We start from the raw sequence: 26,770 nt of genomic DNA, 5'->3' as shown, positions 1-26,770 counted from the left end.
AAAGCTCAGTTTCAGGGAGATGATATTTTGTGTGACAGTCAGGCGCCTGTTAATAATAAGAGTGTGACACTGCACCCCATACTATTCACAGTGATATTATTATGATATGATCATGGCATAATTATGATGCGTTTTGTACAAGACGGGTCGTGTGAAGTGTCTTTGGAAAAGTTATGCTTTGCTGAATGTAATTATCCTATTTGTATGTATCATTTTTTATCTGAAGTTATGAATATTGACTATGTATCTGCATTTCACATGTAGTCACACCTGGGTAACACCCACTAGTCTAAATAGGTGGTTCTAAAGGGTCTATTCAGGGTAATGGGCCATTAGAAAGAACAATAGGCCTTAGGAGAAGCTTATCCCCCACTGGGTGAGCCTTCCTGAGAACACTCCAGACAGCCTGTAAGTAATGGCCGCTATGAGTCTGCAAGGACGTGTGACCAGGCCATATGATTCTGGACTCCATCTTGGGATGTCAGTATTTTTCCACAAATTGATCTGAGAACCAAGCTTTGAAACAAAGGGTTCCCGCCATATTCTAAAGCTATATAAGGCAGGGAGTGACATCATCTGAGGTTCTTCACTTACCACACAAGATGACTCCTGGAAACACCTGACGAACAAAGACTGAACTGGTGGAAGTGCTGGACCCAGGCTAAAGAGATTTTTAGCCTGTGTATGAAGAACCCAAGCTGTAAAACTAATGCAAATTGTGCCTTAAGAATCTACAAGTCTGCCTGTACCATCAGTTAGGGTGAGAATCTGCTATTCATATCCAATCTATCTAGTATATTAAGCTTAGTTTGCACTTTGTTTATTTGCTAGGTAACCTGTTTTGATCTGTTTGCTATCCCTTATAATCACTTAAAATCTATCTTTTTGTAGTTAATAAATTTATTTTATGTTTTAATCCAAACCAGTGAGCTTTGACTGGAGAGCTTGGGGAAAATCTCTGCTTGGTTACCACCAGTGTGCATTGTTCTCTTCATATTGAGGGAGACGTGGACCAGGTATTAAACTTATATACTGGCCAGATTTGACCAGGGCAGGATGGTACTCCTCTGGGGTCCCAGGCTGGGCAGCTGGTGGTTAGAGAGCCTGCATTTAACTGCAGCTGCGTGTGTCCCTACCTGTGTGAATGCTGGTGAAAGTGCAGGCTTGAGGGCTTTGCAGCTTGTCACAGCAACGCAGTGTGAGAGGAAGCCCAGGCTGGTGGGTCAGAGGCCTCAGTGGTACTCCAGTTCCATGTGGCACCCTGGGGGGAACCCATCTGAAGGAACAAAAGTTCAACACCGTGTAGAGTTAAGCACAAGGGTTTATTAAACACAGCGCTGGCGGAGTGTCACTTCGCTTATTAAGCTCAGTGAGACACTGCTAAACAATTGATTACAATAGATTATATAGGGTGCCAATGGGCGGAGAGAAGTGACGGGGTGGGAGTTCCCGAGCCCCTGGATAGGTTTTAGCAGCAAGACAAAATTAGCACAATAAGTCAATAGTCTAAAAGATTACATCATGGCTCCGCCCATGGCTCAGGTTAACATGTTTGGTAGTACACAGGTGTTAGTTCTTAAAATTCTTCTTTTGCAATGTGTAAGTTAAATCCTGATTTCAGGTCCATAGAAATGACGGTGGCTCTTTCCAGACAGGTTGGCCCACGGGTACATTCCTGGAGGGTTTAAAGCAAAAAGAACAGTAAACAGTACACAGCAATGACAATTGTGTGTGGTTTACCACTACGTTTCTGTGAACTAGGACTGGCATCCACGAGGGAGGATGCCATAACTCATGCTATCATGTTAGGCCTCTTCCTCAACCCATTCAGCATTCGGGGAGTATGTACCGTTATTTCTTCCTGAACCAGGGAGCAGACTTTAAGGCTTCTTTCAGTGAGTATGTGCCTATACTCCTGATAAACCTCCCAGTTACTGCTCTCTGCCTGGAGTTATGCTGCTTTAGCATATTTTATGTATAGTTGAAACAAGCAAGGTTGTCTCCTGCTTATTCTAGCTTTCTTTAGCCATGTGTTGTCCATTGTTAATTAGGCCTTATGCCTCAGACCAAGCTGTGGAATTTGGGCCTATGTGATCTTAACAGAGACTGTGGTCAAGATCTTACATACATTTTATTGGGATTTTGGACCTTCACCGTCACAAAGAGGTTTCACATAAATGACATGATTTTGTTTAAAAAAAGGTGACAAAACTGGAATTTAAAGCAATCCACCCCCCCAAGATATTTGTTTTAATTCCGTGTAAACTGAGCATGCACACTCACCATTCTGCGTGGCAATCAACATCTTTCATATTTGCAATGGTTCGTTCTGCATGCACAGTTATCATTTTGTATGAGCAACTTGCCTAGACTCTAGTAGTCCCTACTGTCAAAGAGCAAAGAGCAGAAGTACCAGCTGTCTGTGTGCATTGGTGGTATAACTGCAGTCTTAATTGCAGAACTGAGGCCTTAGGCAGCAGCAGTTACACAGATTAAGGAGGTGAGAGGCAGAATGCCCCTCACCCCGCCCAGTCAAGGACAGAGGAGGCAGTGCGCAGATAAAGGTTTTATCAGTGGAGACCATTTGGAAGTGGAAAGAATCAGCAGGACGTAGCAAGTGTCTGGATACATTAATCAGTGAGAAAGAGGGTGTGGAGCTGCAGGGTGAGGATGGAGAGTGGAGTTTCCAATGGAGGGAGAAGTGGGGTTAGGAGGAAAGATGGAAAGGTGAGTTTTGGGGAGATGGGATTTGAGATGGTGCAATGGAAGCTATTGCAGTGCTATTGTCCATGACTTACCTGGCCTAAGATCTCCAGTCCCTGGAGATGTCAGGCTGGAACCCCACCTCAGCACTAAATGTATTTAAAACTCTACAGAAGGCTAAAGCAACATGTTAGTATCTAACACGTCCTGTATCTGGGGGACTATATTGTGCTCTTGCTAGGGGAGTGATCCAGAGACCCAATAGATCTTGCCCATTTCTAAGCCTGATCCCCACAGAGTTGTGGAGTTTGCCCTCCTAATTTGATTAATAGATATTAAGGCCAGAAGGGACCATCTAGATTTTCTAGTCTGACTTCTTGCAGAGTCAGAGCTTCACCTGTTTTATGTATACTGTACATGCTTTGAGATTTTCAGGGAGACAGATGCCCTGCCTGACAGAAAGATCAAAGAAAAAAAGTCAGATCCCTCCCAGTCCCTCTTAAGGATTAAATTAATCACTTGATTGGTAATGCGTGAACCCATTCAAATATAATTAACGGATTAATTATTCCCAGCAAAGGCTTTGTTTGTCACAAACATTGGATGGATCCCTGGAGCATGGAAGTAAAGGACAGCCATTTTCAGAATATAATACCCACATTTGCTGAGAATTTTCCCCTTGATTTGCACCAGCATTTGGGATGCAGTGTTGAACTCAAACCATTGCAGCAAGGCTTTATCTGCTTGTCTGCATAAAGAACGAATTAATTTATCAAGTCTGGGCTCTGTTCCTGTAAATTGGTACAGAGCAAATCTTCGGTACTCATTCAAAATCTAATCTGTTAAATCTGTAAGTCAAATGAGAGTCCTATACATTTCAAATGAGAGGTTCCTTCACCCTCAGCTAAAGATTTTTACCTCCCACGACACAGGCTGGACACCTATTAATTTCTTTAGTGCACTGGTTTCAACATTTTCAGATTGGTGACTCCTTATTCACAGGGACATTTCTGTGACCCTCTTAACATATTAAAAGAGCAAGAGTAAAAAAATGTATAAAAGATAAATTACATCAGCTTATCTCTGTTATCTGTGTACGTTTCAAGACAGGACAATTAACTGTAAAGTGTTGGTGTTTGGCGAGTAAGGGAAGTGAGATTTTCTTTTCTTTAGATTTTAATAAAATGTTCAGTGCCTCAGCCTTTGATTACCTTTTGTGGCACTGCCAGGGATTGTGACTAAAACCAGGCAGGAATGGGATATTCTATTTTGTGGGAAATTCCATGATTTTGAATATTTTTCCATTCCAAAATGGAACGAGAACAAAAACTTTCAAGATTTCCTGGAAATGATATCCTCCCCCAAAATTACAGGTCATTCAACAAGCTGTGTTTTGTTCTCTACTTCAATTATATGGTATAAAATAAAAAACTGAAACAAAAAGTTGTTTTGAAACAGGAAGTCAAAATGTTCCATTCAGAAAAGATCAAAATGGAGCCTTTTGATCATATTGGAATGCTACCTATTCCAATGTTTATTCTAAATCAAATTTCAGTACAAATCAGTATGTAAAAAAACATTTAGCTTTTGACAAATCAGCATTTTCTGATGGAAAAATATTCTAAGGTTAGAGAAACCAACAGAGTTGGGATTAGCATTTGTTTCCAAATCTCAAATTCAGTCCACTCCTCTTCCTCTTGCTTATCGTCCTCACTAGGAACATTGACAAACACTCCAGAGACATTAAAAGGTTATTTTTAGTATTTGCAGTCATACTTAATTTTTTAAAAAAAATCTTTAAAATAAAAACCACATTGAGTTTCTTGAACACACACTAAAAAGCTCTTGGGTTTTTTTGACACAGTATTTCTATGTTATCCTTTCAGAGTTGTCAAGGGCAAATTGTCATGCTCTAAGTCATCTGACAACTACAGTAATAAATCTAATGGGAAGATTGTAATTTGCTTCTCCCACAAGTGTGAATTAATGTTTTGATTAATGTGGTAAAGTCTCATTGACCTGTTAGAACTTCCTCTAAAAGACATCAGACGTATACTCACTTGTCACAGAATCAGATACATGCAAATGACCTACATGCTAGCTCAACATGAAAATTGTCACTCAGGGAAAGAATTGTCACTGCAGGGAAAGAATCTAGATGTCATGTTCTGAATAGTCCAAAAGGGACAGAATTCAAGAGAATGCTAGGTTCTTCCTAACCTCAGGTGAGGATGATCTGTGCATTACTGTGATGGGGTATATCGGCCCTTCATGGGCCCCTGTGGTACTACTCACCTTGCCCCCAGGAGCATAGGTGGGTTCTCCTGGCCTGCCTAGAAAGGCTGTTTGGAAGCAGCCAATCAGAGGCCAGCTGGCTCAGATAAAAGAACTTGCAGGGCCAGAGCAGGCCATTTCCTGGCTGGGAGTAGAAGGGTGAGGAAAGGTGCTCTGTTCTGATCAAAAGATGCTTGACTGGCTGCATTTATTGGCCCTGGCAGAACAAGGCCCTGATAATAGTAACCCTAACAGGCAAAGGTAAAGAAATCATGCGGGCAGAAGCCCAGGGGATGCAGCAGCAACTAATTAAAGGAGACAGTACATGGTTGCTGAGACCAACTGCAGATTTCTTTCTGGAAGGCAGCATATTTACTCTGAGCAACTCATTTGAGCCTGGTTTCTCCCAGTAAAGCCACACACATGGAGTTTAGGAGCTATTTTGTATGGGAGCTTGTAGTGGGGTGGCTGCCCCACTCCTGGATAACAGGTTAAAAGCAGCCAAGCTAGGCTGATTGGGGAAGCAGCCACAGGTGCCAGCTCAATTAGGGCCCAGCTGGCCCTGATAAAAGGGCTGTAGGCCAGGAGACAGAGGAGTTTCATTCTAGCTCTGGAGTGGGAAGGGCTAGCTGCTTAGTAGTAAGGTACCTGAAGCAGCACACAGCAGTGTGGGGGAAGGGAGCTGGGGAGCTCCAGCCTGGTAAACCCCTAGGCTGCAGGCCTTGCTAAAGGCCAGGAAAGGTACTGGGGCTATAGAGGTGTAGCCTGGGAATAGGCTGAGGCAGCAGGTCCTAACCCCTTGCCAATGATGACTGGCCCAGTGAGTGAGGGCTATATGATGACTAGCAGTAGCCACTGAGGCAAAGTGGGGATAAAGGATTGGGGGTTCCCCTAGATGGGGAGACCCAGAGAGTGGGGGTACTACTGGGGCAGAACCCTGAGGTAAAGGGGCACTGGGGTCTGGGAGGGACCCGGGGGCCCTAAGGCAGGTGAGACACCAGCCAGCAGAGGGTGCTCTGTATTTAGAGTTGAGCTAACTCCCAAAACGACCAGCAAGAGGCACCGCTTTTCTACAGAGCTGTTTACTCATCTATTTCCCTCCTTTGACAGAAGTTAATGGAATTAATTTCCTGCAGTTACAATGAGTCTAAAATCAGCACTGAGGAGGTAGAAAGGTACAACCATGACAAAGGAACACCAACGTTGTGGGGAAACTGACAGCTAGAAATATGACTGGACATGCAGAACCAACAACACATAGCCATATGTTGGGAAGTAAATGAACAAGCCTTTACTATCACCTGATACTGGGTAAATCCTACACTTAGATATTTAAATCCTTTCTCCTCGGAGTGTAGCAGTATCAATGAATATGTATACATTTCTAAAGCAGCCATTACTATAGTATCTGGGGCTCTGTCATAATAATGTCCATAATTAATGGCAGAGACAAGAATAGAACTCAGATCTTCTGGCTCCCACTTTTATGCCCTATGCACTCAATCTCATAGCCTCTCTACAGATATTACTACTTACAACAAATCCATGAAATCCATGCAGTTCCTCTCTCCTTCCACCCACCCACAGGACCTTTAACTGGAAAAATCCTGCTCTGAGAAAAGCCAGGCCAACAGTTACGAAAGGTCCTACTCTCAAAGGAGTGAGGCCTAATTGTTATGAAAACACCTACCCAAAGACGCAATGTTTGGAAGGTCATTACACTCAGGCTCAGCCCAATCTTTGGCTGAAGTCAGTTCCTCAGCTGTTGGCCTTTGTCACTGAGACCTCTGTCTAAGACCTGCAAGGAAGGCGTGGGCTCTGTTAGCCAGCGTCTGGCTGATTCGCAGCTGCTGCTCCTGGGCCTGGAGAATAGGGGGTGGGGAAAGATGGCCTACTCCCCCTAAACCTGAACAGGGCTTCCTGGCAAAAGACCACAGACAACTGATGCTGCATAAAATGTTTATTTAGAAAGTGGAGAGACTGGACTCCTGACCCATCCAGTAACAGTCGTGTTCTTTTTCCCCATGATCAAAGTAACCAATGACAAATTTTAGGTCTGATATCTCAAGAACCACCAGTGACTGAAACAAATGCTCTATGCCATATGAAGGCAGAAATCCCCATTTTCCAAGGGCATATAACAGTTAATTCTAGCCCTGGCAATTCACAAGACATCAGATATTATAATCACACTGAATACTGTTTTCTCTTTCCAACTTCCTTCCACTTGATTTCCAACCTGATTCATGTGGCTGGTATCTACAGCCATTCTAGAATGCCAGTATCACCCAACAGCCTGGAATAGATGTACACGCTTTGGGGAGGAGGAAAAGCTTGTGTCTAACTAAAAGAACAGGCAATCTAAGTTATTCAACAGCCAGGTATGTCCAGGTCACTTCTGAGCTCAGGACAAACTACTGCCAGGTCCCCAGTCAGTTATAAGTGTAACCCTTCTGCCCATCAGAGTTGGCAGCAACAAGGGCCGGGTTCAGTATCTAGGGTTTCCATTCCAATAACACAATGCAAAACTGGCTTAAGCTCCCACCCAGTGACCTGGGACAAATATATACCACCCCCACTGGGTGCCTATAAGAGGAAGTACTTCCCTTCTGGCAAGCACAGAGTCTGAGTGTAGCAAAAGCCTTTTAATAACAGAGATAAACAATGTGGCATTATGTTGGGGGAACACCACCAACAGGATTCATAACACAACCCATGAGCAAAAACCCATCCCAAGAAAAATGGGCCGTGTCCTTTCCCTTTGGTTCTTGAGTCCAGCAACCCAAAAGTCACCCAAAGTCCCAAAAGTCCAACAACCCAAAAGTCTCTGTCCCTGGTCAGTGCAGCCCCAGAGTTCAAAAATTTATCTGCAGAGTTTTACCTCCCAACCTGGGCAGAGGTGGGAGGGTTAAGGGATACCTTACATGGTCTGAAGCCAATTGCCCCACCTCTCCATGAGGCTCCGCTCCACTCTACCAGCCATCCCATGAGCCACTCCAGCTGTTCCACAAAGTGCTCCACAATATATTTTCAGGCTCCCCTACTACTTAACACAACACTCAGTGATTTCAGCTCTTAGTAATTTCAGCTCTTTTGTGATTTCAGCTTGTAGTAGGGGAGCCTCAGTGCTAGTACACTATTGGCCCAAAGTGAATTCAGCTCAGCAGCTTGTAACTAGATTCTTAATAGAATCAAAACTAGCTCTGCCATTCTACAAGGGTGGGGGGAATACGATTAGCATATGGGACCCTCACCAGAGGGCCCATACTACCAGGTATTAATACCTGTCCCCAACCTTTCTTAATTAACTGCATTTTGGAACCCATGTCCCTTTCCTAGCGAGTGCTACTTAGTTGATGGCGAGTCCCTCCATCATAACAAAAGGCCAAGTACAGTTCCACTATCCTTGATTCACATAATCAGGATAATAACAATTTATTCTTCCTGCCCCAATAACAGAGAAACTGGGGATCCCACAGCAGCCAAAGTGACCATTTGGGCAGCTATGGGCTCATGCTAGGCGGGGTGGGTGTGCCTATGCAAATGAGATCAGCCCTTGAAGTTCTTTTCCACAACTTGCCACAACTCACCACCAGATGTCAGGGTGGAGCTCATCCTGACTCTGCTTACATAAGGAAACAGATCTTTTATTCAGCTGTCACCCCCTTCCAGGAGGCCACTACCTATCGAGCAGACTTACTTAGCACCAGCAGGTAGGTCACTGGTGACAAACCAGACAATAGTCCCACATCGGGCCTACCTTCCCTCTGGGAGGCTCTAGCCATCAGCAGTCCTCAAGCTAGCCTAGTCAGACCTTTCTCTCAGAGTGAGCACTAGAGATCTAATCTCCTTCCCGGCCAGCCCCCGACTGACTTGTGCTCTCCCTCTTTTAACTCCACCCTCCAAGCCTGACACCTACTGCAGATGTAGCAGGGAGGGGCAGATTGAGCCTGTAGCCGTTTGTTAACCCTTTCTTGGCCAGTGTGTGGTTTGTAAACCCCATTGTACAAAGCACCACAGTGGACTCAAGCCAGAGAAAACCACTCAAATGAATAACCACAACAATAGTACTACATTTTCCTCTGCTACCACTGGCAACTATTCAATTAAATAACTCCTACATGATAAGATTCCATTAGTCATTAAACTTTTTCAATTAATTCTCATTCATTCTGATAGCATAATCTGGGTTTTGGTAAGCGTCCACTGTCAAACACTGATAAGGAAGGAGAATTTGCCTTTCATGTCATAGAGGTGGTAAAAGCACCTCATCAGAGCTGATAAAGTCTGAGATATTACCCTCCGCAGCACAGCAGTCACTTGAATGCAGTTAGCAGGTAGTAATCCAGTATTAGAGTCACATCTACAAGATAGAAATTAACTATATTCAGGAGCCTTTCACACCTCTCTAGCACTTCAGGAGCATTCAAATCCTGTCTCTTGCACTGGCTCCATTGGAAAATTGCACCAGTTTAATCTAACTAAAACAGTACCGGGCAAGCTGGTTGAAACTATAGTAAAGAATAAAATTGTCAGACACACAGATGAACATAATTTGTTGGGGAAGAGTCAACACGGATTTTGTAAAGGGAAATCATGCCTCACCAATCTGTTAGAATTCTTTGAGAGGGTCAACAAGCATGTGGACAAGGGGGATCCAGTTGATATAGTGTACTTGGACTTTCAGAAAGCCTCTGACAAGGCTAAAGGTTCTTAAGCAAATTGAGCAATCATAGTATAAGAGAAAAGGTGCTCTTATGGATCAGCAACTGGTTAAAAGACAGGAAACAAACAGTAGGAATAAAATGGTCAATTTTCACAATGGAAAGAGGTAAATAGCAGCGTCCCCCACAGACCTATACTGGGCCCAGTGCTGTTCAACATATTCATAAATGATCTAGAAAAAGGGGTAAACTGTGAGGTGGCAAAGTTTTCAGAGGATAAAAAATTACTCAAGGTAGTTAAGTCCAAAGCTGACTGTGAAGAGTTACAAAGGGATCTTGCTAAACTGAGTGACCGCAACAAAATGGCAGATGAAATACAACGTTAAGTGCAAAGTAATGCACATTGGAAAAAATAATCCCAAGTGTACATACAAAATGAAGGGGTCTACATTAGCTTTTGCCACTCAATAAAGATCTTAGAGTCACTGTGGATAGTTCTCTGAAACCATCTGCTCAATGTGAAGTGGCAGTCAAAAAAGTGAACAGAATGTTTGGAACCATGAGAAAAGAGAGAGATAATGAGACAGAAAATATCACAAAGCCATTATATAAAGCCACTATATAAATCCATGGGTCAACAGTAGGGAAATTTTCTCCAAAATTTGAACTGGTTTTAAAACCAGTTCAGCTAAATTTGGAGCTGTAGCACAGACCAACATTTTAATTACATTTCTGGTGGTTTTCAAACCAGGTCAGTAAAAGGTTCTCAGGCCACCTTTAGCTTGGTGCATGCTATAGCTCCAACCTGGTTTTAAATCTGGTTAGAATTCTGGGGGGAATTTCCCCCTTCTAGACAGGTCTCATGTGAGAAGAGTGAGAGTGACTCAATCACTAAAGAACTGAACCATTGTGCTTTGAACTGGCAAATTAACCCCACTGTCAGCACCAATTATGCTAAGTGTATACACTAGACATGCTGTTTAGGGTGTAGGTTAGTTCACATTTTACCTTGTGTATACACTATAACTGTTATACTCTAGGTATTTATACCACAGTTCCCTGAAGCACTGGCTTCTGGGATATTTTGAAAGGCCTTCTGGGAGTTCAGAGGAATTATGGGAGATAAACTTCTATCATCCCTCTGGGAAAATCCCATAAGACCCTTGATGCTGGAGGCATTTCCTAGTTTTTCTCAAAATGAAGGTCAAGGTTAACACTCAGTGAGGATTTCTGATGAAACTTTTGAAAATCAGTTGACAGACATCTATTCTGTTAGGTATTATACAGTCCTCACTGCTGTACTATCTGAGGTTCAGATCCACAAAGGTAGTTAGGCTTGTAACTTCCATTGATTCAATATTAAATAAACCCACCTTTGACACCATTTGCTTCTCCAGCTACTGCCTCATCTCACTTACAAATCTCTGCTCAATGAATGCACTATCTGCAATCATTGTCTGGAGTTCCTCTCCTCCAGTTCCATTTTAGACCTTCTCCATTCCAGCTTCTGCCCCTTGCCCTCCATTGAAATTACTTTTGCCAAAGTCTCTAATGAATGCTTCCTAGCCAAAACTCAGAACCATTACTCCATCCTCATCATCCTTGGACACTGTCAGCCTCCTTCAATACTCTCAACCATGCTTTTCTTGAAATCTTGTCCTCTCTTGGCTTTGATGACTCTGGCCTTGCCTGGTTCTTCTCCTATGTGTCTAGTTGCTCACTGAACATGTCTTTTGGAGGGACCTCCTCATCCTCTCTCCAACTTTCCGTGGGAGTTCCACAGGGCTGTCATTGGTCCTCTTCTCCTCTCCCTCTACACTCTATCTCTGTGTAATCTCATTTGCATACACAAATTCAGCTGTCATATCTAGTGGTGTCCCCCAGGGATCTGTACTGGGACCAGTGCTGTTCATAATACTCATAAATGATCTGGGAAAGGGAATAAAAAGTGAGGTTGCAAAATTTGAAGATGATACAAAGTTATTCAAGATAGTTAAGTCCAAAGCAGACTGTGCAGGGTTAGCAAGGTGATTTCACCAAACTGAATGACTGGGCAACAAAATGGCAGATGAAATTCAATGTTGATAAATGCAAAGTAATGCACATTGGAAAACATAATCCCAACTAAGCATACAAAATGATAGAATCTAAATTAGCTGTTGCCACAAGAAAGAGATCTTGGAGTTATGGATAGTTCTCTGAAAACATCTGATCAATGTGCAGTGGGAGTCAAAAAAGCCAACAGAATATTAGGAACCATTACAAAAGGGATAGATGATAAGACAGAAAATATCATAATGCCACTCTATAAACCCCTGGTACACCCATACCTTGAATACTGCATGCAGTTCTGGTCACCCCATCTCAAAAAAGATGATATATTAGAATTGGAAAAGGTACAGAGAAGGGCAACAAAAATGATTAAGGGTATGGAACAGCTTCCATATGAGGAGAAATTAAAAAGACTGGGACTTTTTAGCTTGGAAAAGGGACGACTAAGAGAGGATATGATAGAGGTCTATAAAATCATGACTGGTGTGGAGAAAGTGAAATAGGAAGTGTTATTTCCTCTTCCCATAATACAAGAAGCAGGGGTTACCCAATGAAATTAATAGGCAGCATGTTTAAAACAAACAAAAGGAAGTACTTCTTCACACAACACACAGTCAACCTGGAGAACTCGTTGCCAGGGGATGTTGGGAAGGCCAAAAGTATAACTGGGTTCAAAAAAGAACTAGATATGTTCATGAAGGATAGGTCTATCAATGGCTATTAGCAAAGATGGTCAGTGATACAACCCCATGCTCTGGGTGTCCCTAGCCTCTGATTGCCAGAAGCTAGGAGTGGACGACAGGGGGTGGATCACTCGATGATTGCCTATTCTGTTAATTCCTTCCAAAGTACTTGGCATTGGCCACTATTCGAAGACAGGATACTGGGATAGATGGACCACTGCTCTGACTCTGTATGGCTGTTCTTATGTTCTTACATTGATGATTCACAGATCTACCTCTCTACTCCAGACCTGTCCTTCTGTCCAAATCAAAATCTTGGCTTGTCCCTCTAACCTCTCCTTGTGGATATGTAGCCGTCAGCTCATGCGCAAAATGGCTAAAACAGAACTCTTAATCTTCTCTCCCAAATCCTCCCTGCTACATCCTTTCTTGATCACTGTGAACAGTGCTACTCAGACCCATAATCTGAGCGTAATCTTTGATTGAAACATCTCTCTAGATCTTTACATCTAGGCTATGTCTAATATTGATTCTTTGTGCATAATATCTGTAAGATGCAACTTCTCCTGCCCATCCACACACCTAAAACCCTCATTCGGGCTCTCATCCTCTCACATCTCAGTTACATCTTTTTCTCTGCCCTCAAGAAATGAAATCTTGCCTTGCTGATATCCATTCATAATGTAGCTGCAAAGGTCATTTTCCTAGCCCATCACTTTGACTATTTCATCTCTTTCTTTGCATCCCTCCCTGGACCCCTCTTCCCTATTGTATAAAACAAACATAAGCTGCTTCTCTTCACTCTCAGGGCCTATCCCCACCCTACCAATCATTCAGTTATACACTATGAGTCCCTACTGAAATGTCGACTCACACCTCCGATCAGCCCCACAATGCCAGCCTCTTTCAGCAACTTGTTAAATTTTCAAACAAGCACCTTTGGGCTTTCTCACATGCTGTCCCTCATGTTTGGGAGGAGCTCCCTGAAAACGTCTGCAAAACTAATGCATTATCTTCCTTGAAATCCCTCCTTACAACTCTCCTTTGCCGTAATGCCTAGAAAAAAACTTGACAACTGTTAGTCTGCTGATATGCTGAGACAACAACTTTGTCAGTTGTTTCCTGGTAGTTCCCCGTCTGTTTGTATCTATCTATTGTCTCATGGTCTTAGACTGTAAGCTCTCTGGGGCAGGGACTGTCATTTTGCTTGGTGTTTGTACAGCACCTAGCATAATGGGGTCCTGGTCCATGACTAGGGCTCCTAGGTGCTCTATTACAAATAATAATAAAAGCTTATCTCATTCTCTCCCCATTTAAAACATATATATAGTATATATTTCCAGTTCTATCAGCCTCTGTGTAGGTCCTTGCCTACATTTTTTAAAATGAGGTCACATTTAATAATTTATACTATGTTTTGCTGGTTTTTACTTCACTGTGGTTTAACAGTGACTGAGTATCTTGGTCCTGGGAGCACGCAATGATAAATACGACTAAACCACCACTGTACAGCTAGTGAGAATGAGGAAATAATCAGGCCCAATGTACATGAGATGATGCAATACAGGAAGAAATCCATTTACTTCCAAATCATTTATGGATAAATAATGACTGGCCGTGTGTGTGTGTGTGTGTTCGGAGGATTGAGAGGAGGAAGATACAGTAACCTCTACATCCTAACTAGTGAACCAACTACCCACTCTCTGTAAGGCCCAGATATTCAGCTCTCCTCAAGTCCCCACTCCTAGCCCACTCACACAGGAGGACTCCAGAATACAGACACAGTGGTCTTGAATTTGAGGATCTATGGCCAGTTGATACACATAGCAGTGCTCTTTATTGCAAAGGGGGGCAGCTAATTAGATTGGTGGCCCGGGGGCAGTGCACCTGTGCACCTGCTGGTGACCAAACTCAGGCTACACAGTTCTGTGAAATGCTTCTGCTGCTCAGCATGCTCCACTCAGCCCCCAGTGTAGTCTGACTGCATTTGCTCCGTCCAGGCCAAGCACTTCTGATCACCACCACACAAGCACTACATTGCAACTGCCACCTCCTCCCCCTGCTCACCTCTGGTTGGGAAGCCAGACTTTGGCCCTCATTGTGATTCAGTTGGGATTACAGCAATCTTGGTGAGTTTATTTTGGTGTCTTGCTTCGCACACACTAGACTTCAGATCTCTGGGCAGAGCATGATATCGATAAAGCAGAATGTACGAAAAAGAACCTGGAAAAAGAACCTGTCCAAAACTTAGAAGTACTAAACACTGCTCTTTGAAAACATCAATAGAAAAGTTTTGGGTAAACAGGAATGTAGAAGTGAGATTACAGCTTCAAACCTGGCATAGCTTTGAAAGCAAACAGCTGGTCTTCAGCGGGTGTTCCGACAAAGAGGAATGGTCTGGATACCTTGAGGCTTCTTTTTACAATTCATTAACCAACAAAAAGTTTGTTTGCTATTGACAGGCTTGTTCCTGAGGAAAGCCATGTCAGAAACAAACGGATGAGCAGACACCTTGTGTCCTAAAATAGATTCAGTGACGCAATGGCCTAACTTCTAAGACTATAGACAACAGAAAATTTTGATAGGTCAATTGATATTTTAGTATATAATGTGATACAGCATGGCCAGAAGGCAGCAGGAGAGTGATAGAGGAGAGATATGTAAGTCCCAGGATGAGGAGAAGCCTTATTCCCTGTAGAGGGAAGAAAGGTTTCTATAGATTAATTAAAAGCACCTGAAGCCAATTAGAGCACCTGAAGCTAGTCACCTGGTAAAAAACCCCCTGCTTCAATCAGCCAGGGGAAGGAAGTGGAGCAGGAGCAGAGTGCAGTTTGGAGAAGTGCCGTGGCTGGCTAGAAGACCAAGACCCTATGTAAAGAAACACCCGGCTTGTGCAGAGAGAGAGAGGGCAGGAAGCCCCACAAGCTGAAGAGCAGGAGAGGGAAGTAGCCCAGGGGAAGGAAGCACTAGTTCAAGTGGTTTACCACTATCCCTAGGGCCCCTGGGCTGGGACCCAGAGTAGAGGGCGGGCCCGGGTCCCTCCCTCTCCACTACCCTTCCTAGGTTAATAGTGGGACAGTAGATACCCTAGCTCAGGGGCAAGAAATTGCACCCTGAACCCCCCCTCCCCACTCTCAAGAAGAGGAAGCACGGGACCCATCATAATCATACCGGCAATTTGCCACAATACTTTACAATATAATTGTAATAAAGGAAACACTTAATATGCAGCTTTACTTCAAATTTGTTTAGGAAATAAGATTCTTTTCTGCTTTCTATTCTTATCAGCCCAACAGAACCAACATAGCTCTGGAAAAGCAAACAGGACATTTTTTTGTGTAATGTATCAACAGAATTATTATTATTTTTTAATGAAAGCTTAGATTCTATTGCACAGTTCTGGAGCAAGAGGTAGCTTTCATGGCAAATTCCAGGGCCATGGAATAACCCCACTTTATAGAACAAAAACCATGCCTTACCTTACCCATCGTATGTCATCTATATTTCCAGTATGGCAATCGATCATCATCTCCACCCACACTCTACATACTGAATGGTGAACGACCCTGCCATCTGCATACTACTCAGCCTAGAATCTGAGAGTAAACTGTTCTTCCTAGCTCACACATCAACAATAGAGATTCTACAACATGAACTGTTTTGATGTGTGAGCCAGAAAAATCCAGCTCTCTCATTAGAGACGTACCTGGAGTAAAATATAGTACAATCTTATTTTAGGTAGTAAAGTCAGCAAATATGACTCTGAATGTACAGAGAGGATACAGGAGGTTTATTGAACAAGAAAGTGCCATTTTTATGCCTTAATTTTTTAGATTAGAGCAGATTAAGGAGATTTTAGGGTTGAGGGGGTTACATAACACAAATCTAAGACTGGAAAAAATCAAGTCAATTAAGGGCTGAAATGGAAAAATCCTAAAGGAGATTGCAATAGATTATATGGTGTGCAAATTCAAGGCTGGTTATAGGCCAGGGACTGACACCACCAATAATTTGGCTTAATGTCTTTGTGATCCTTATATTTCCCTTTCAGCTAATAGTGTACAGAGCACAAGTATGAAACTCCTTTTCTTACATCCTATATCCATTTCAAATAAAACTGAGGAAAAAAATATCAATTTACATCCCACAAACCAAGATGACTGGACAGTCTCGCAGTTTCTCGTTGATAAACAGCAATTTGAGAAAGACCATCTATCCATAAATTATCTATAGTCTATGCAAAACTGGAAAGCACTTTATGGAGGATAGAATGCATTTTTATTTATAATCAGAGCCTACGCACAGACAGAGGCAACATTTACTTTCCATCGTCTGAGCTTTTTGGATGATCAAGGACTTTATACTATCAAAATTGTGATCATTATTTGTTCATTATTGACATCCTGGGCTATTAGAAAAGTATGTACGAGTACAAAGAGGGCATGTGAGTGGGTCGGTTTGCTCTTGAATTTTCTCTGTGGAGAGGCAGGGGAGCTCTCTTTGTTAAAGTTGACCATAAATCAGTGGTTTTTCTGCATGCAGTGCAATTTCACGAGTCATCAGGTTATAATACCACCACGAGTCCATCTACTATTTTGATGACTGTGCTGGTTGCACAGCTGTAACAAACTATGAAGGGAAGAGTGGCTTTGGTGAGAATCTCTGAAAATAATGAAAGGTAATGAAACATGGCTGTCCTTAACTTCAGTAAAATATGTATGCAGTACCCAGTGGCTAAAATTAGGATGTTGAGGTTTAACAAAACATATCCAGATGATATGCTAAAAACTCCTCTGTTTCTGTCATGGTTGTGACTGTGATAGTATAATTCCTGAAAAAAGAAAAGGAGGACTTGTGGCACCTTAGAGACTAACAAATTTATTTGAGCATGAGCTTTCGTGAGCTACAGCTGACTTCATCGGATGCATGAACAGCAGCAGTAACACGGCTGCTACTCTGAAACCTATAATTTCTGAGTTTCCATGGGAGGAAAAAGTACTACAGTTATCTAATAAGAATGTAATTAATTAACATTTGTCCCTGTGGATTAGACTAGTAATCATTACTTAAAAGGTGAGGCTGATATCAGTATATATGGTATATTTCTAAGCCAAATTTTGCCCTTGGCTGAGAGGCTCACATTGAACTTAGTAGACGCTGCCAACATGCATTCCATGTCCAGAAATTGACTTCAATGAAAGCTGCATCCACAAATCTGAGAGCAGAATCCAGTTTATCACCATTCATGAAAATAAATGAAAATAAATCGATGCTTTCCTGCGAACTGGAAAGCCAAATGTGAATTTATCGTTTACTGTCCTTTTGGGTAAGGATGTGCTGTACATTCAGAAGCTCAAAGCAAAACTTTTGTTTCAAACTATGGGATCAAGAAATTCACTTTGATTGCTGATGGTATTAGGGGAGCTATGCAAACCTAGTTGCTATTTTAAGGAAATATGTATATCAATTTAAAGGATTTCTTTGATGGTTCAGTTGTGAATGCAGCTAATCTTTTAATTTTCAGTCTTAAAGATCAAAGCAGCATCTAAACACAAACCTTCTTTGATTTCTTCTGGTTTTGTTTAATTTGCTCACAGTATCTCATTTTGAAAGGACCAAGAGCCATTTTCATTTGTTTTTGCACTGCTTTGGAGAAGAAGCAATTTCAGTGCAAGAGGAAGCAAGTTCCAGTTTATATGGAGCAAATCGTTAGGGTTTCTTTTACATAGCAACATTATTTATTTTATGAGATAATTAGTGACAAGCTTATATAGATCCGTCTCTGTCCTCAATTTATATTCTTTTTGGAGCTTTTAAAGTAGAGGACACCTGCACATTTTAAAAATGGTAAATGCCTGGTACTACAGGTATATATGCGCAATGCCTTAACTAAAAGGCCAGGAGAGACATTCAGAACACAAATGTAAATGTACCTTAAATGACTAAATTGGTCTTGCCAAGTTTCAGCAGCTAGCTTCATTCTGATATGATCTCCCAGAATGCATTATTTTTTAAATGCAGCCTGTTCCAACCCATTGGGTGCAATCCACTGGCTGAAGAAAACCTATTGGCAGGATCCCATGGTCACTGGAACACTGCGGGAAGGCAGGGTGGGAGCAACTCACTCCTGCTGCCCCAACCTGACTCCCTCCACAAGTCCATTCACAGGGGAGAATTCCACCTTCCCCTATTTGAATCCTGCAGTTGTGGGAAGCTAGGGGAGAATAGCAGTAACAGGGGTTAGGGGAAGCGTTTAGCTGATTTCTTCCCATCCTTCCACACTGCCAGATCTTTGGGGACACATTGCCCAGCAGTGACCCCTCCCATCATTACAATAGGTGGCACTCTTACAGGACTCAGGAACCCCACTGATGTCACGAGCTCTGGAATGCTGTTTGTTGTGTTGGTAGAGTTACTGTTCTCATACATTCAGATTTTATCGTCAGAAGGGACTATCATGATCATCTAGTCTGACCTCCTGCACGTTGCAGCCACAGAACCTCACCCTCCCACTCCTGTAATAGACCCCTAACTTTTGGCTGAGTTACTGAAGTCCTCAAATCATGATTTAAAGACTTCAAGTTACAGAGAGTCTACCATTTACACTAGTTTAAACATGCAAGTGACCCGTGCCCCATTCTGCAGAGGAAGGAGAACCTCCCTCCCCGCGAGTCTCTGCCAATCTGACCTGGGGGAAAATTCCTTCCTGACCCCAAATATGGCACTCAGTTGGGCCCCGAGTATGTGGCCAAGACCCACCAGCCAGACAACAGTGAAAGAATTCTCTGAAGTAACTCAGAGCCTTCCCCATCTAGAGTTCCATCCCCGGCCACTGGAGATATTTGCTGCTGGCAGTCACAGATCAGTTATATGCCATTGTAGGCAGTCACATCATACTATTGTGACATACTGTACCCCATGTAACCTCCTGTAACCACATTCACCACCATTATATGATTTTGATATGTTTTATACAAAGTATGCCTTGTGAGGTATATTTGAAAAGTTCTGATTTGATGAACCTGTTGAAATTTATGTATCACCATATGAAGTTATGACATTTTTCTATGTTTGTTACTGTGACAGGATCCCCGGGGTGCAGCCTGGGACTGTGGGACCTCTGTGCCCCCTTAACTCTCTTCAGCCTGGGCTGTCTCTCACAATGCTTTGCTAGTGACTAGCAGCAAGCCCCTCCAGGCGCTGTGATCACTCAGCACAACAGCATGTGGAGCCCCACACCCAGCTAGATTCATGAATGCTCCCAGAGCCACTCATGAATCACACGGGGAAAGGCACAAGCCAAATCCGACCAGCTCCCAGCACAGTTCCCCAGGAATATACCGTCTTACACTGCTCAAGACGAGCAGCGCAAATTTATTAATTGGTTCACCACTTCATCAATGGAAAGTGAATATACACCAGCCTTTGCTAACCTGAGCACATTTGCCACACACTTTAGGCAAACTCACTGGTAAAGATAAACAGTTAAACAAATTTACTGACTACAAAAGATAGATTTTAAGTGATATTAAGTGATAGGCAAAAAGTCAGAGTTAGTTACCAAAATAAAATAAAATATAAGCACGCAGTCTAAACTCTCAACCCTATTAGACTGGGCAATATCTAGCTTAAGCAATTTTTCTCCCCCCACTGGATATTGCAGTCCTTAATATACAGGTCTGTCCCTTAAACCTGAGCCAGTCTCCTCTGTTGGAGTCTTGTCTTCTTCTCAGTGTCTTTGTTGCTTGCAGCATAGGTGGAGGCAGGAGAAAGGCCCCGCATATGGCCATTGTGTTCTGTTCTATAACCTCAGTCCCATGTGCTTGGGGAGCACAAGTCCAGGCATGTCTGGGGACATTGCTGAGTCTCCAGGCCAGGTTGAGCAATTCCTCTGGTGTGGCCTCATGCAGGTGAGTCATTGATTTGAAGCTCCCTTGCTGGACAATGGTTTTTGATGAGTTGTTTGACACCCTGCCCGGGTGTTGGTTACTTTCTGTTGCCTCTGGCTGATTCCCCAACTTACAGCATGTTTTAGTGACAACCAAACAACACAATTCTCATAATTTCATATGCATTAATGATATACATATATGGATAGAGAAATAACTTTCAGCAAATCATAACCTTTCCCCTGATACCTTACAAGGCATGCTTTATATGTAAGACCATGATTATATGAAAATGAGGAATATGGGGGTTACAGGACATTCCCCCAGGTATAGAATGTCACAGTTATTGAAACATGTTGTGAGTCTAGGAAATGCCCACAGACTAGCCCCTCAGAGAGGACGAAGAAACTGCGAACACAGAGACCTTACATGCCAAACCTCATGTAGACAAAAGCTACAAGCAAAAATTTACCATTCATAATGAAGGATGGTCAGCAGCTCACATATACCCTGGGTACTGTCTAAGCCCATGACACAGCATGGATTTTTCCAGCACCTGGTAAAAAGTATAAATGAGGGACAGTGACATCACCACAGGGCCTCTCTCTCCTCCCCACCTGGAAGCAAGATAGTTTGGAAGACAAACAGAAGTCTCCTTGAACTGGGGTGAAGGGATGATCCTAACTAGAATGCTTTCTAGTTAGTATAAACTGAACTGAAAAGTGTCTGCAACGTCCAGTAAGATGAAAGAAACTGGTTGATTCAGATCTTGCTTAGCCTGATAAAGTTTAGGATTTAGAATGAGTGTTTGCTTTATTTCTTATGTAACCAACTCTGACCTTTATGCCTACCACTTATAATCATGTAAAATCTATCTTTCTCTAGTTAATAAACTTATTTTGAGGTTTAGACAAACTAATTGGTTTAGATTAAAGTGCTTGGAGAGGGGATCTGCTCAGATTACAGAGGCTGGTGCATGTCCACTACCCTTTGAAGGAGTGGCGAACTAATTAATGAGCTTGCATTGATCAAGAAGGTCTTGAGCAGGGTAAGACGCACTGGGGTGCAAGACCGGGGCTGCGGGGGATTTGCTGGGGTTTCCTTGTATGCAGTTAATGAGCGGCTTGGGAGAGCATTCACTTAACTTTGCTGGGTGTGCCTCTGCATGCTGATGGCTGAGTAACAGATCCTGGATCCAGATCCAGAAGGGTTATATGCTTCATAGCCGACTGATGGACTTTCTTTGCTGCTTCTCTGCACAAGAAGGAAGAAAGTGGAAGAACACTTGGGGACTTCTAAGCACCCTGTGGCTCAGCCTATAATGATCTTATTACTGTTGCCCTCCTCTTTCTTCTCACTGATTGTCACACTCATTTGACATCTCATCTGAAATTGGACTGTGGGTTTGTACAGTGCCAAATGTAATGGGACCCCAGTACTGATCGGGGCATTTGAGCCATACCACTATATAAATAAATAATTGGAAAACAGTTTATTAAAGGCATATTGTTCCTAATATAACAAAAGGCAGCAGCAAGATAAAGCACAAGTATAACAAAAGTCAGTTTACAGTAAGAGCTGAAATAATATTTTGTAACTTCAGAAGATGCTGCTGCAAAATTTGAGTCAAGAAAACTGTTCACGTAATCTGTGGGTCACATGGGTAACAAACAATGGAACCCTACAGTAACATTTCATATTAAGGGTGGAACATCTTGGTTATCTTCAAAGTCAACACAACTATTCTCAGTGTCTATAACCTTTTGTTGCTGCAGATTAATAGGTCCTTGCCCAATTCGCTCCTTTTCTTGGATTATGTTTGCCACATCAGGGAATGAATATTTGCTGGGATCCACTTCTAGTTTCTCAACTCGTTCCCTGTAACAAAGGAGATCAGATGGTAATAAATAAAACTTCATTTCAACATCACATATAGCAACAGAAATTTGGGACTGCTTCCCAAATTCCCCAATTCCCATAGAAGTCACCAGGAGTTTTGAGGAGGATTAAGAAATGTCATTATTGTGAATTGATTGTTCATTCAAAAGGGAGTCTCAGGGCTTGTGTATGCTTACAGCGCTGCAGCAGCACACGTGCACTGGTGAAGCTGCACTGCTGTAGTGCTTAGTGAAGACACTATCTATGCTGAAGAGAGAGCTTCTCTCCTTGGCATAGATACACCACCTCCCTGAGAAGTAGTGGCTATTGTCAACGGGAGCAGCCTTCCCATTGACATAGCACTGTCTCCACTGGGGGCGGGTATTCTTCTTTGAGTAGTGTCTCTATGGGTGCTTCACTGTAGGTGACTCCCAAGCAGTATTGCCTCTGGGGGGCTGAGGCAATCATCCAGGTAAGGGAAAATCATGATCCCTTGTGAGCATAAGTGGGTTGCCACTACTGAGAGAACTTTGGAAATACTCTCGGGGCCGAAGATAACCTGAGGGGGAATGCCCTGTACTGGTAGTGATCTTGTCCCAGGGTGAATCTGAGAAATCGTCTGAGAGTCGATAAGACTGAGATGTGAAAATATGCATCCTGGAGGTCGAGGGCCAAAAACCAGTCTCCCTGTTCCAACGCTGGAATGATCGTTGCTAATGTGACCATCCTGAATTTCTAAGCTTTGACAAACTTGTTGAGAGCGCTAAGGTCTAATATGAGTCTCCAGCCTTTCTCCTTCCTGGGTATTAGCGTAGAACTCTTTGCTTTATAGATGTTGAGGTACTGGTTCTCTGGTTCTAACTGGAGGAGACAGTCTACCTCTTGACATAGTAAACTCTCGTGAGAAGGCTCCCTGAAGAGGGACGGGGAAGGGTGTTGTAGAAGATGCAGGGAGGTAAAATGGATAGAGTATCCATGGCAAATGATCTCTAGGAGCCATCGGTCTGATGTTATATGCTCCCAGGTGCTGCAGAACACTGCCAGACAGTGGTCAAATGGGTGGATAGTGATGGTCGGTTGTAGTAGTTGTGGGGAGTGGTCTATCAGCACTTCGACCAACACATCAAAACTGGTGTTTAGATGTGGAAGGCTGGGACGAGAAGGATTGCTAGCCAGATGGTTTACATCTGGAGAATTTAGTTTTCTTTCTCCGTGGCTTGTAGTATTGTTGAGCCGGATATTGGGAAGTGCGGGGCTTATGCTGGGGCTGCAGACTAAATTTTCTCTTTTGTCCCGTAGATGCCCAGCGAATGGCGAGTGGCCTGAGAATCCTTCAAAGTGTGAAGGGAAACATCAGTTTTCTCCGCAAAGAGCTTAGTGTCCTCAAAGGGAAGAAGATCTTTGACAGTTGCCTGCACCTCCTTTGGGCAACCTGACAGCCGGAGCCAAGAGGCATGTCACATCACCACTACTGTGGAGATGGATCTGGCTGCAGTATCAGCCATGTTGAGGGCAGACTATGGCATTGTCTTTGCTACTAGCTGCCCTTCTTGGATGATGGCCTTAAATTGTTCGCAATGTGTCTTGGGCAGCTGCTCAATAAAGTTGTTCTATTTCGAGTAATTCATATAATGGTATTTCACTGTAAGTGCTTGGTAGTTGGCAATTTGAAACTGAAGTGTGGCCGAGGAGTTACGCCCTCTTACCAAATAGGTCCAGATGCTTTCAGCACCTATCATAGGGAGTGGACCTCATGTGGTGTTGATGGCCACAAGAATTGACAGCGTCCACCATGATGGAGTTGGGTGGAGGGTGGGAGAAGAGGAACCCTGTTTCTCTCACTGGGACATAGTACTTTTTGTCTGTTTGCTTGTAAGTTGGTGCGACCGATGCTGGGGTCTGCCATATTGTTCTCACGGGGTCAAGAAGGGCTTCATTCATAGGGAGGGCTACTTCTGAAGAGGAATGGTGGAAGAGGGATGGTGGAAGAGGCACGACAGCCTCGTCTGGGGAAGAGGAGGATATAGTTTTTGGGTTCCCCTCATTCTGAACATCACCCTCACACTTCTCCAAGATTCCTTCTAGGGACTCCAAAGCCTTGGTTGCTGGGGCCGAGGAAATGTGTCTCATGGACTCATGGGTGGGACTAGAAGCCTGAGAGGCCTGGGTGCAGTATGCAGGCCAGGGCTCCTAGTATGGCACGGAGCCTGGTGGTGGTGCCCATGGATGGCCGTACCAGGACAGCAGCATTGGTGCCATCTGAAGATATGCCCGGGGCCTCTGCTGGAATCGGGCACCATAAAGGGCTTGGGAGGAGTACTGTGATATCGCGTTCTCTGGTTCACTATCTGAGTCTGAACTGGAGACTGGGGGAGCATGGCAAGGAAGCAGGACAGACTCCTGTGCCGGGTGGAGACTCGATGCGGAGGTCCTGGTACCGAGGAGAGGAGATTCCAGAACATCAGTTACGCAGAGGTCCTTTGAGTGCCAGAAATCCGGTGGTGCCAACCGGCTCAGTGCCACTGGCAGTGCTGAGAGGACATAGATCTTGTCCACACCAGCTATTCAGGTACCAGAAGAGACATTGGTACCTGTCATAAAAATAATGGGAAGGGTAACCACCTTTCTGTATACAGTGCTATAAAATCCCTCCTGGCCAGAGGCAAAACCCTTTCACCTGTAAAGGGTTAAGAAGCTAAGATAACCTCGCTGGCACCTGACCAAAATGACCAATGAGGAGACAAGATACTTTCAAATTGGGAGGGGGGGGAATAAAGGGTTCGTCTGTCTGTGTGATGCTTTTGCCAGGAACAGATCAGGAATGCAGTCCCTGGAAAGCAGAAATGAAGAGAACATTTTTTTAGCAAGCAAATACATTATATTTAAACTGAGTGTTCTGTGTATGTCTGGTGCTTATTACTTTTGACAATATGATTCTTAACGATTTTTGACGGGCGTTGGAACTTTATAGCAAGCCATTATTCAAAGCACAGTAAAAACTAGAATGCATAATACATTCATTCAATCCGTGTTAGGGATGTTTTTGAAATAACGCTTAGCATAATTTGTTGTTTTCTTAATGAACCCATTGATATCATTATCACTCCATCAGCAGAGATTAAGTGTTCTTATACTTTCTGCAGTGTCGTATTTAGACCTAGCATTTTAAAAATAATTAATTAAATTAAACAGCTAATTTGTTGGCATGCATAGAAATAAATCTCTTCCTTTGAATAAACATCAGTGGACTGGAGCACATTGGTTAAGAAGAAGACTATTTTATGGATTAATCATCTGAAAATGTTTAGAAGATGTGTGATGTAAATTAATTCCTATTATAACTTTAAAGGAGCACTACATCTACATTCTGGATGCCTCCTGTGTGGGAGGGCTAGAGGGAGCAGGGGGCACCCTCAGTTAGAAAAAACAGAAAAACTCTAACCCATTCCCAATAATTTGTGATTGATTCTTCTTCACCTAGTCCCATTAACTGGGATCAGAGGCTCTGTGTACTTCATCTCCAAGTGTTCTTGCCAAGTGTGTCTTCAAAGCTGATACCAACCTTCTTCAGGTCCTCCTTGAGCATCTTGAACCACCTTTTTCTAGATGCTCCTAGTGGTTTTTGTCCCATGACTACTAGTTCTTGTAGTCTCTGGCCAACATGTCCCACGCCTCATTGTCTCACATGACCTAGCCATCTCAGTCATTACTCCCTCAGCTTCTCTGTGATGGGGGGGGGCTACTGAATCATGGATCATACCATTTCATTGTGTAGCCTCTCAACTCTAATCTTAGTCAGCGTCCACTTGAGCATTCTCAGTTTGTCTGTGTGAAATAGTTGTTCTTCTCTGTTCCTCACTGGCCAGAATTCCAACCCACATGTCATGATTCGCCTTATTGTGACCTTATACACTTTGTTCCTTAGTTTACTTGGCATACTCTTATTCTGTCAATTCCCTACATTTACACCAAGCGCTCTTCAAAGCAGCCCCTAACATCTGCATCCACATTCCCATTATGGCTCAACAATGAACCAAGGTATTTAAATTGTTACACAAACCAACTCTATACCATTGAGTCTTTCTGGCTTCTCATTGTCCCACTCAACAAAGCATGGTATGTATTCCATATTTTGGCAGATGATTCATAAACCATTTTCTTCTAATATAGTCCTTCAGAGATCAGTAGTGGATTAGCCGCTGGGAAAATGGGGCCTGTGCCCAATGGCCCCAGCAAATTTAGGCGCCCTAGTGCCCCAACCCGCTCTGCCCAATGCTCCTGCCAGGGAGCGGGGTCAGGGCACAGGGGTTTGCACACTTTGCCCACCTGCCTGGCACTCCAGCTGAGGAGCGGGATCAGGGCGCAGGGGGCTTGCCCTGCTCCACCTGTCTGCCAGGTGCTCCAGTCGGGGAGCGGGGTCAGGATGCAGGGGCTTGCTCTGCTCCGCCTGGTGCTCCACCTGGGGAACAGGGTCGGGACACAGGGGCTTGCCCCACTCTGCCCGACCGGCGCTCCAGGAGTCCAAGTTCATATACCTGGTAAGTAATCACTTTGTAACAGTAACCCTGTTGTTTAAAAGGCCCTGACCCAGCTCTAGGAGTCTTTACCATTCCACAGTTGAGGCTGG

The 26,770-nt window shown here is 43.4% G+C and overlaps 1 protein-coding gene across 4 annotated transcripts in view; it reads right to left on the bottom strand.

Annotated features, from left to right (window-relative positions):
- Positions 1-1,322: 1,322 nt before the first annotated feature.
- Positions 1,323-26,770, bottom strand: part of DNAAF11 (dynein axonemal assembly factor 11) — a 67,362-nt gene continuing 41,914 nt past the window's right edge. For 2 of the 4 annotated variants that reach the window (XM_037891998.2, XM_043539083.1), the window contains 2 exons: positions 22,026-22,143; positions 20,528-21,519 (listed from right to left, as the gene is read on the bottom strand). In XM_037891998.2, the coding sequence (XP_037747926.1) occupies positions 21,406-21,519; positions 22,026-22,143 (232 nt within the window). In that variant the 3' untranslated portion in view covers positions 20,528-21,405. Of the gene's footprint in view, positions 1,676-20,525; positions 21,520-22,025; positions 22,144-26,770 lie in introns of those variants that run through there. The other 2 variants (XM_043539084.1, XM_037891999.2) reach the window with 2 other exon arrangements.

This window comes from Chelonia mydas, chromosome 2, assembly GCF_015237465.2.
Source record: "Chelonia mydas isolate rCheMyd1 chromosome 2, rCheMyd1.pri.v2, whole genome shotgun sequence".
Taxonomy (NCBI): domain Eukaryota; kingdom Metazoa; phylum Chordata; order Testudines; family Cheloniidae; genus Chelonia; species Chelonia mydas.
Note: the sequence above shows the minus strand (reverse complement) of the source record. Positions and strands in the feature narration are given on the sequence as shown.